The sequence below is a fragment of the Hordeum vulgare genome, chromosome 5H (genome assembly GCF_904849725.1).
Source record: "Hordeum vulgare subsp. vulgare chromosome 5H, MorexV3_pseudomolecules_assembly, whole genome shotgun sequence".
NCBI lineage: Eukaryota > Viridiplantae > Streptophyta > Magnoliopsida > Poales > Poaceae > Hordeum > Hordeum vulgare.
Window position 1 is genome coordinate 496,839,508 of NC_058522.1, and position 11,872 is coordinate 496,851,379.

The window sequence follows — 11,872 nt, forward strand, 5'->3', positions numbered from 1 at the left end:
GTGAAGCTAAAAAATGGATATTAAAACACTAGCAACAAGCAAGTAAATGATGAACCAACACAAGTACAATGAATCAAGTTTTTTAGTGAGGTATATCGACATTCATAAACCTGATAACCAAGTTGATTTTATGTGAGAACTATGTAACAAATAATAATCGAAGAAAACAAAAGTTATCGAAACATGTCGACATGGGAGCTAGTTTTAAAGATCTCGTCACGAAAAAGTCAGTGATGAAAGCGGATCGTTAATTGAATTAACGCATGTCCAAACTATTTGAAGTAATGAGTATGCAACTAAAGGAACATTCTAATTTTACATGCATACTAATGTTTCATTAGTTGGGCCGGAAGACCCGGCGCCGCTAATCCATAAATCTCCTCCCTGGTTTGCTCAACGGTGAAAACAGATCATCGATTGAATTAACGATTTTCAAGATAAAACTTTTTAAATTTCAAGCATTTGAAAGAAGGGAAATTATAAAGAGAAGAGCCGCACCACAACTTTTTCATGCAGCGGCTCGGGCAGCCCATGCGCATGCAAAAATATTTCACCTAATGCTTACATCATCACATTAAATGCTTTTTTAAATTTTAAAAATGATTTATCTCACAGATTAATAATTTTATTTAAGATTCACTTTCATCGTTAGGTTCGTCTCGACGAGACCTTCAAAATAAGATCTCATGTTGACACGTTTCGTTGATTTTTTTTTCGTCGTTCCTAGTTGCCGCATTTATGTCATCATAATTGTCATCTTACGGATATATAGTTGTCACAAAAGTTATACATAGTTATCAGAACAATACTTTTATACTTTTTAACCATTGCAATGTTATGTGAAGCTAAAAAATGGATATTAAAACACTAGCAACAAGCAAGTAAATGATGAACCAACACAAGTACAATGAATCAAGTTTTTTAGTGAGGTATATCGACATTCATAAACCTGATAACCAAGTTGATTTTATGTGAGAACTATGTAACAAATAATAATCGAAGAAAACAAAAGTTATCGAAACATGTCGACATGGGAGCTAGTTTTAAAGATCTCGTCACGAAAAAGTCAGTGATGAAAGCGGATCGTTAATTGAATTAACGCATGTCCAAACTATTTGAAGTAATGAGTATGCAACTAAAGGAACATTCTAATTTTACATGCATACTAATGTTTCATTAGTTGGGCCGGAAGACCCGGCGCCGCTAATCCATAAATCTCCTCCCTGGTTTGCTCAACGGTGAAAACAGATCATCGATTGAATTAACGATTTTCAAGATAAAACTTTTTAAATTTCAAGCATTTGAAAGAAGGGAAATTATAAAGAGAAGAGCCGCACCACAACTTTTTCATGCAGCGGCTCGGGCAGCCCATGCGCATGCAAAAATATTTCACCTAATGCTTACATCATCACATTAAATGCTTTTTTAAATTTTAAAAATGATTTATCTCACAGATTAATAATTTTATTTAAGATTCACTTTCATCGTTAGGTTCGTCTCGACGAGACCTTCAAAATAAGATCTCATGTTGACACGTTTCGTTGATTTTTTTTTCGTCGTTCCTAGTTGCCGCATTTATGTCATCATAATTGTCATCTTACGGATATATAGTTGTCACAAAAGTTATACATAGTTATCAGAACAATACTTTTATACTTTTTAACCATTGCAATGTTATGTGAAGCTAAAAAATGGATATTAAAACACTAGCAACAAGCAAGTAAATGATGAACCAACACAAGTACAATGAATCAAGTTTTTTAGTGAGGTATATCGACATTCATAAACCTGATAACCAAGTTGATTTTATGTGAGAACTATGTAACAAATAATAATCGAAGAAAACAAAAGTTATCGAAACATGTCGACATGGGAGCTAGTTTTAAAGATCTCGTCACGAAAAAGTCAGTGATGAAAGCGGATCGTTAATTGAATTAACGCATGTCCAAACTATTTGAAGTAATGAGTATGCAACTAAAGGAACATTCTAATTTTACATGCATACTAATGTTTCATTAGTTGGGCCGGAAGACCCGGCGCCGCTAATCCATAAATCTCCTCCCTGGTTTGCTCAACAGAAAACCGTGGTTAAAAAAGCCAAAATAGAATTTAACGCCGTCCGTGGGGATCGAACCCACGGCCACGTGGTTAAAAGCCACGCGCTCTACCACTGAGCTAGGACGGCCCTGCATGTCAACATTTCGACCTTCCTAGTTATTATCTGTTATCTAGCACGTCAAGCGCCACACTGTTCGACTGCCTGGCCCAACACGAAAGCAAGGATCAAAAACGATATGGCCTTTTACACAACAACATGCAGGAAATCACTGGAGAGTGCTCGAGTTACAAACTTACACGGCCTGGCAAACAAATATACAGGATTCGCTAAAGAACAAACATAATCGACAGACCACAGTTCCTATCTACAAACATACAAGCATGAAAATGGTCCTCCCAACACTACTTGTTTTCGTCGAAAACCGAAAGAAGGAACCGCCTAGGTATCGCACTTCCACCTCGACGTCGGCACGCAGTTCAGGTAGTGGCACCAGTGGCAGCCGTCGTTCCCGTTCTTGCCCTTGAAGAGCATCACCAATGAAATCGTGAACCTGCAACACGAGTTCTTGGTATCAGATTCATTTGATGTCCAGAATTATTAGCACAGATTCATATAACTCAGGTCTCGATGATGTTCAGAACCATGCTTATATTAGACTACACATGTACAAAGAATGGTATAAATCACGGTGTCATCGAATATATCCAACTGTCGAGTGATTTCCCAGACTTACCCGACAAGCAGCAAGACGAATGCCACAACCCACAGGACATATTGGTATGGTTTGTACTTGGGAGGCTGATTAGTATGGGGCAGCTCACTGCGTTCCAACCAACCAAATTGTGGCCTTGCCAACAGAACAAACCCCAAAAGGAACCCGGTCAAGAATCCACCAATATGAGCAAAGTTATCAGCATGCGGCAGTATCCCAATCGCCACGTTGATCGCGATTATAAACAGAAGAGTTATTATGGCTGCAACCTGCAGTAGCACATCAATTTGATAAGCAAAAACAGGTTCAGGCAACTGAATATATAGAGGAGAATGTATGTGCGTTTCTATTTATCTCAGACCTTGTTGGAGTAAATGGTCCAGTTCATAAGTAGCTCAGAAAGCATAGAACCAAGCAGCCCAAATAAAGCTCCCGATGCACCAACGGAGATGTAGTTATTCCGTAGGAAAAGTGCGGACATTACGCTGCCACCGAAACCAGACAGTAGGTAGATGGCACCAATGCGAACTTGCAAGAAAAAAAACTTGTGTCAGTGCACACATTAGTAGTTCTGTGCAATGAATAAAAATGTTCAACATCAAAATATTCTATCTACACTTGAATATTAATAACATGATTCTAGAGAGATTTAAGCATACTGTCAACATCTCAGCAATTGAACTATTTTTGTATTTCAACTTGCAGAATGCAGAACAGCTACAGGGTAATTAACCATTGGACCTTTTAGATAGTAAAAATGCTCAAAATCAAAAAATTCTATCTACATTTGAATATTAATTACATAACTGAAGTAAAATTTAAGCATACTGTCAACATCTCAGCAATAAAATTATTGTAGTATTTGAACTTGCAGAATACAGAACAGCCAAAATGATGCTAGTAACACTGATTTAGCATTGCTAGAAGCTTACCAAACCCAAATTGCTGCTCAAGACGAATCCCAATAAACAGCAGACTTAGCATGTTCACAACCAAATGGATGAGACCAGCATGGAGCCAGATGCAGCTAATGAGACGCCACCCCTGGTGCTGATGGACGACCTTGTTCCAGTCAAGAGCTCCCATTTTCCCCAAACTGCAAGACGGAGCAAAGCCGTTAACTTGACATCTTTTACTACCTACAGTAGCTTCGTGAGATAAATATGATCTAAAACATCTAACTTTTGTTGTCAACGGTTGGTAACTGACCTGCAATCTCATGAGATACTACAACATGGCAAGTTGCAATTAAAATAAGCGAGCATGCCACTACTGTCAACGAGAAAACTACATGGTCTAGAAGCAGCTTGGGTTGTTTTATAGCATTAGTAATACATCACTGAACAAAAGTCAAAACAGTTCCCATAAATCCATCTACTAGATTACAATAACACAGAATCCTACGCCTGGAGCACAAACTGGACACCTAATTACGGGCTACAATCCAGCAAAAGGTAGTATAGAAAATATCATCCCTGACTGTCTCAGCAAGCTATTTTTGGCACAAACAACAAATAAAAGAAAGCTTAAGCTGTCTGCGTTGTGTAGTGGTGGAAGCTACTGTATGGACAACGAACTGCAGTGTAAACTAAACAGTGGAGTGCATAGAACAACGGAATCATATTGAATTCTGCACGTTCAGATCATTTCAAGCCACTGTGTGTGTGTGTGTGTGAGAGAGAGAGAGAGAGAGAGATCTGAACTGTGGCCATCACAGGACAGAACCCCCTGTCTCCCGAACTTCCAAAAGAGGAAAAGGCATCGGAAATCAGAAGCTCAAGTTGAGAGAACATTTCCGATTTCCTCACAGCAAACGGAGGAAAGTTCAGAGATTTTGCTCTGACCAGTAACACTTGCTCCAGAGTCGAGAGCAGCAGAATTGGGAGCTTCATGGTGCGAGCTTAACTTAAAATCCATGTTGTGCCAACGAATCCGCCACTAACGCGGATAAAACAAGCCAATCTGAAGACGAATCCCCAAATCCGCGCGCCTAAATTCACCTCGAGCACACCCACCCAGGAAGTAGAACACCGGCCAGCCCCGTCCCCGACAACAATTCGACCACACAGAAGGGAGAAGGGAGAAGGGGGAGGGGAAGCCGAGACGTACGTGGTGGAGGATGGCCCGAGGAGCGGGTTCTCGCGGAGCGGCTGGAAGGAGAAGCGTCGGAGGAAACCCGCGACGCAGCCGCCGCCGAGCGCGCTGCCGTGCCTGGGGCAGTCGTTGACCCACATCTCGACGACGAAGACGGCGACGCAGGCGACGATGACGGTGGGCACGAGCCAGGGCCACCACTTTCGGTCCCCGGCCGACTCGTACCCGCCGAACCCTCCTCCCCCCGCCGCCGTCGCCGCCCGGCCCTTCCCGTCGCCGCCCCCCTCCATGCCCGCTCCCGCTCCCGCCTCACGCGCTCGTAGCTTCCGTGGCGTGATGTGATGTGCAAGCCAAGGATGGACGGGGAAGGAAGGAAGGAAGGAAGGACGAGGCTAGCTGGAGTCGAGTGGCGCTGGCTCGCTCTCTCAGGGACAGGGTAGTAGCTTGGAAGCGAGGGGACGGGACGGGGACGGGGACAGGAAAGGAAATGATGCGCGGCGGAAGCGGACAGCGACGGTGGGTGGGTGGGGTTGGGATGGGGGACCTGTGGCACGCTGGTGGGCGGGGCCCCGTGGGCGCCGGGGACCACCGCGCGGTGAGGCGTTGCTGTCCGTCCCTTCCCCCTGGTGGAAGTGGAATGGGTTCGCGTGGTGAACTGGTACCGGTGGTTGTAACCGATCCGCGTGAGGAAGAAGGGTGGCCAGGCGGAGCGCGGGAGACGTGATGAGAGGATCAGGCGGCGGCGCGAAGCGCGTGGACGTGGAGGCGGCGACGTCAGGCGGTGCCCGGCCGGGGTGGCGGGTTGCCGTTGGGCCAGGTGCCGCGCGTGTGGGACGCACCGCTCGTCACCGGTGCCACCTGCCACCACCTTCTATCCTCGCCGGAATCTCTTCGGTCTGATCGCGGCGCGTGGCGCGAGACCGAGCGGACGGAGGAGGAATTTCTGAAACCACGCGCTGTGCGTCCAAGAAGTTTCCGGGACCGGGGCCGGTGTGCTTGCCGCCGGCCGCGGCCGGTACCATCGCCAGGCAGGAGTTGGGTAGCACGTCGCCATAAACCGTCGTGCCAGCCCGGCCGGTCCCGACCCCAAGCAGCCGCCCAGCTGTGCCAACACCGACCGGCTCGTCGCTTTCTTCCACCCTCGCCGTCCGGTACGAGGCGAGGGTACCATTGACCAGGTCTTCTTGAGACAACAGCAGAAAAACGTACGGGATACACACAATCAGTGTCAGTTATTATCGCCGGCGAGAAAGGAAAAAAATGAGCTGACTTCCAAACAGTGGCATCGCTTCCTTAAACAAAAAGTCACGCGCTTTTAAGAACAACTCCAACGCCGCCATTCAAACTAACACTCATTTTTTTAATTTACTAGATGATGCCCCGCTGCGGAAAACATGATAAACAGATGTATAAATAGGCGTTGAAAAACAAAAAATATTGCTAGAAAATATTAAGATTGCTCTCGTTTTATATTTTAAGAATAATAAGTCATATGAAGCATTTGACAAAAGATGCGTAAAAAAAGTGTAACATGATCTACATATATTTGCTCTGAAGTATATACCGCTTATGCCCATAACAAAAATTAGTGAAGCAATGTGTAGATTAGTGCACACATTATAACTTATGACCACATGCATGACTTGATGATGTGGCATGGTTGCATGAGGAAAAAAATAAGTATTTATGACTAAATGCATGATTTGATGATGTGGCATGGTTGCATGAGAAGGAAAAATAGGTAGTAGGTTGCAACTATTTAAGAATAGAAGATTTGTTCGTTTGAGTCGATTGAATGGATGAATATGTCTGTTTTTTTCGTTCGGGTCGACGATGCATTCAACACTGGGCCGACACATTTTCCAACGAAAAAACACTAAACACATGCATATGTTTTAAACTTAAGGGTGTTTGTTTCGAGGGACTATTATTAGTTTAGAGACTTAAAAAAAGTCCCTATAAGTCCCATCTAAACCAAACAAAAGGGATTTATATGGACTTATAGTGGGAGAATGGTGTTTTGGCTTCCGGGAGCCATGGAGGCCGAAATGTTTGAAAAATTCAAAATTCGAAAAAATTAGTTCCAAAAAGTCTGAAAAAAAAATTACAACTAAACAAGGATGTGATTCGTGTGTGTGTAAAATTTCAGGTCGAAATTCTTTGAAACGCGATCTGTACAAAAAAGACAAATTCATGGTCTGAAATGATGAATGGTAACATGTGTTAAAAGGTTTCAGATTTGTCTTTTTTGCACAGCCCTCATCTCAACGTATTTTGTTCTGAAAATTTACACACTTGTATATTATACCTTCATCTATCTATGTATTTTTTTCAGAATTTTTTGAAATATTAAAATATGAATTTTCACTGAATTTGAAGTTTGAATTTAAAGGCATCCAGTGAGCTCGGGAGCCAAAAGCAATATTCGCTTATAGTGGTCATTTGGGACTTATCAAAAAAGACTCTCAGGAAGGAACTTATTGGGACTTATCGATCGGCCCGCACCTACTCCGCATCACCCCGCACCTACCCCGCCTCCTCGCCTCACTCCTTCCCCGCCTCGCTCCAATCGCCGCCGGCGGCGACACCCTCAACCGCCGCCGCCATGGCCGATGAGGAGGAGGACCAGATCCCCTTCTTCTCTCAGTTCCCCTCGCATCAACAGGCAACCCAAGGCTCATTCGCCGACGGAAATCTCGAGAGGGGAATGGGTTTCTTGGATCTCAATAGCAACGTCGACGTCTTCCCGGAGTTGGGCTCGTACCAGCAACTCCTCTTCGACCAGTCGGCCGGTCATGGCCTTCCTCCGGTTGGACCTGGTCGTGGGAGGCCCGTGCCCCAGGGCGGAGGAGGCCGCAGCCGGTTTCTGAACATTGGAGGCCGAGCCTGCTCTCACCTGCGTCCGTTCGTCGCCCCGGGCGCAGCTGCCGTTGAGGGAGGCGTCATAGGGCATGGGAGGACCGTGTCCCAGGTCACCGGACACGGCGTAGGTCGAGCCAATGGGTCATCATCGGCCGACAGTAGAGGAAAAACTGCGGGGAAGCAACGTGTGTCATCAACTGTTGCATCTTCAGAAGCTTCTGTCGACGAGAATGAAGGCTTTGAAGATGAAGATGACAACAATGCTTTTGGAGAGGTAAATTTTTGATTGGTATACATAGTTCTTTTTTTTTTGTCTCAGGGTGCAAATTCATCTTCTTTTTGTGCTAGCTAATTGTGTGTACAATGGTATAAGTTGGTATAGGATTTGAAACAGCTTGATTCTACTTTTTTTGAATTGTGTACTTGTTATTTTTTGTTTAGAAAAACATTGCCAAGGCTGATTGAACAGACGCGCATATTACTGTATTTTGTAACATCGCATGTGAGGAAGCTAGGGATGGGCACTGTGTGAATGGTGTCAACTCGCCGATATAGATTTCGACTTGTGTGATCAAGATGAAAATTATGTATCATTGTCTATGCCAACGACTACAACAAATGATTCAACAAGTGAGATGGACAGTGCTGTTATGAATCAATTCAGAGCTTGGGTCGTTGATGGGTTGTGGTCCTTGAAACAACAATGATATGAACAAGTGTTCTTCGCTTATGTAATTTCTGTTATCTCGGTTGTTATATACTCTCTCTTATTTTGGTTCTTATGAACAAGTGTCAATTCGTTTCTATGAACAAGTGTTATGAACAAGTGTTATTTCGGTTGTCACTATTCTGTAATTCGTTTGTATGAACAAGGGTTATGTGAACAAGTGTTTTATTATTAGGGGTAACATGGACTTATAAGTCCCTGTAAACAAACAGGTAGGGACTCGGGACTTATAAGTCCCTGTAAACAAACAGGTAGGGACTCGGGACTTATAAGTTGGGACTTAAAAAAGTCATATGACTTATGAAACAAACAGGACCTTAGTGTGTGTTGAAAATATGAACCATTTATCAAATGATTTAAAGAAAATAAGCGATAGATAAAACATAATCATTGTAATAAAGACAGAACTAGTCATGCAAACTTGAGAAAATAGACCAAAATAACAGAGGCAAGACTAGGTAGGCAAACTATTGAAGTGAAGGTAAATATCATTTTAACATGTGTGCTAGAACAGAATAAGTCTGGAACAAATACCAGACAAAGAAACTCTTGTATGATCTCGAAAAGAAAAAACATAAACACATACTGAGGAGCGGCAGTAGCGTTGGCGTTGGCGTTGACGTTATTGTCACCCATGTCATCGAAGAGTTTGACGACGTCGAGGAAAAGGTCGTCGTTTGGGAAATAGTCGTCGGTGTTCGTGGCGTTCGTGGTGAAGAGGTTAGTAGTCGCGCAGAACGCTCATCAAAAAAATCATCATCCTTCTCCCGTAAAGGACTCAAAGAGGTGAGGTTTCAGAGACCTATTGTTCTGAACTATGGTACATGCGGTGTAACGACTAAGATGCGGTCCTTTCCGATCTGGGGGTCGAGGCCCCGAATAGGAAAGAAGCGCATCTAAGTGTTTTGCAAGCAAGTAAACATAGCACATAATAATAAATAAAGTAGACAATCAGGGGTTCAACTGTCTTCTTATTAATAAAACAGAGTACAACGCAGATACAATCAATGTAGTTCCGGAACGGACTACCAAACAAGGAAAATGCTATGCTACCCGCTGCAGGCCCACGATCACGACCACGGCTCAGTCCTCTGGATAGTTCACGTAAAGGCGATCTGTCTCCTCGTCATACTGCCACGCCAGCTGCGTGCCGTCGGGATCATCTGCCTCTGGGGTACCTGTACCTGCTGGGAGTTTCGGAGGAATCCGTGAGTCACGAAGACTCAGCAATCTAAGACCTTGATGCCAGAACTAGTCATGTTAATGGGTAAGGAAGGGTGAAGTGTTTCAGGCTGCTGCATCCTAAGTTCTGAATAAGTGGCTAGCTTACGCAAAAGAAGAAGTGACGGTGTTCTATGCTATCGGTCGTGGGTACTTGATCAGAAAGTGATCCTGAACACCTACCTACGGCATTCATAACCCCACCGTGTTCCGGATCGAAGAGAGATCCTCGAAGGGACAGTCACGGTTACGCACACAGTTGGTATATTTTATTAGTTGATGTTTAAGTTTTCTAATACCGGATGTTAACAAAATATTCCAAGTTGCCACATAACCGCGGGCACGGCTTTCCGAAAGATTAAACCCTGCAGGGGTGCTCCAACTAGTCCATCACAAACGAACACAGGCCGCTAAGTCACCCTCTATCACGAATCTCGTGATCTCGTCGGATTCCTTAGAGGAAAACCTCAACTCTGGGGTAAACCAAAGCTTCACCGGGATTCCTATACGCAAGATATACCGCTAAGGCAAGACAAGACTAGCAGGACCTCCCGACGTGTCGACGACCCCGATAAGAGCCGCGTATCTCAGTCTCAGGACACGCCGGATGGAACTAGCTACAGGTGCCAGACCTCAAGTTTCCTTGTGGTGGCCCCGCAGGCAGACCAGTTTGGACCAACACTCATGAGGAGCACTGGCCCAGGTTGTTGATTAGAATCCTCGGGGTAGCTATTCCCTATGCAGATAATTATTAGGTGATTAGCAAATAGTACCAAAGTTGGGTCCTGCCGGACAAGCCTTAACACTACGCGATTTATCAAGGGGGTCCCCATAACAACCCCGAACGTGTTAGGAGCGATCATTATGGAATCAAACACCGGTAACCGGTAACTAAGGCGGCAATAACGGAACAAGACACCCGGCAAAAAAAAAGGCTAGGCCTCCCGTCATTTACCAAATATATAGATACATTAATTTAATAACAGAAATTAACATAATGATATCAAGCTCACGACAACTCATGAGTTATAATCACCTGCAACTAACAATGCTAACATTAGTAGCTGAGCAAGCCTACCTAGCCATGCAAGTTTGCTAGGAAGGAGTAAGGTGTTTAGGCTCATGGCATATGAAGAGGTAATATATTTTCAGTGGTAGGCAGCGAGCAATATGACGTAGAATCGAAACTAACATAACAAGTCTAGATATGGGATCAAGGTCATGTCATCTTGCCTGTGATATCCTCAGCTTGGAATGGTTCTGGATCGTCCTGCAAGTACTCTCCTGACTCCACGTAATCGGTCTCCGCTCCCGGTGCTACCCAACACAGGAATAACAGCCAATGAACAGCAGCACCACAAAATGCAACAATCACATGATGCATGAGATGAAAGTTGAGCATGCACCACTATTTCTAACACTAGCACAAGCAAGATAAACTACAACGAGTTCCTGGACAGAACTTTGCACTAAACTATTTGTACATGCATGGAAATGATATGGACAGATGCATCTTGTAAAAACGGTGCAAAACCATATAAAGAACTTTGCAAACGGAGCTACGGATCAACGGGAATCAACGAAACACGATATGAAGCCCTACGTGAAAGATTCATCCCCACACACACAATTGGCACAAATCTGGTGTTCCCAGGTTGCCAAGACATATATTAACCCAACATGAATGAAATGGAGCAAGGTAGAACACCCCAACAACAATTAAACACAAACTTTGAACAAAATGCCAAAACTACGCAATCTGCCAGTTTCTGCATCTTAGCTGTTTGTGAGCCACATGCAACATAGCTACAGGTCTTCAAACATGACGAATAATATATGTGGATGTTGACAACCAAGAACACTACCATCTCCAGCAAGAATCACAGCAAAAGGAATTAAAATCTAGAAGTTACAAGGCCACAAACTTTCCCAGAACCATCAGTTCTCAGGGACTTAGTGAAAATTTCTGCACCTGAGTTTCTGTTTCTGTTCTGAAGCCTTTTGACAGCAATCAAAACACAAGCTACTGGACTCCAAATGACTTGAAAATTGACAGGAAGCTGCACAAACATACCAGGTTCAAAACACTAGCACTGAACTAAGTCCAGTTCTCAACATACTGACCTGCACAACCTTGTCTACAGGGGAAGAAAATGTTTTCAGCATTCCAGACTTAGTGAAATTTTCAGAGTTCAAA

At 44.0% G+C, this 11,872-nt stretch overlaps 1 protein-coding gene and 1 non-coding gene across 2 annotated transcripts; both read right to left on the reverse strand.

The window, feature by feature from the left end:
- Positions 1–2,113: 2,113 nt before the first annotated feature.
- TRNAK-UUU lies at positions 2,114–2,185 on the reverse strand. Its single transcript has one exon. It is a non-coding gene; the product is annotated as a tRNA-Lys (tRNA).
- Positions 2,186–2,281: 96 nt separating this feature from the next.
- On the reverse strand, positions 2,282–5,356 carry LOC123400016 (RHOMBOID-like protein 2). Its single transcript, XM_045094409.1, has 5 exons — positions 4,881–5,356; positions 3,704–3,867; positions 3,133–3,299; positions 2,793–3,040; positions 2,282–2,609 (listed from the first exon to the last, which is right to left on the reverse strand). Exons 1-5 carry the CDS (start codon positions 5,153–5,155, stop codon positions 2,498–2,500), a joined length of 966 nt encoding a protein of 321 aa, XP_044950344.1. The 5' UTR covers positions 5,156–5,356; the 3' UTR covers positions 2,282–2,497.
- Between the last annotated feature and the right edge of the window lie 6,516 nt (positions 5,357–11,872).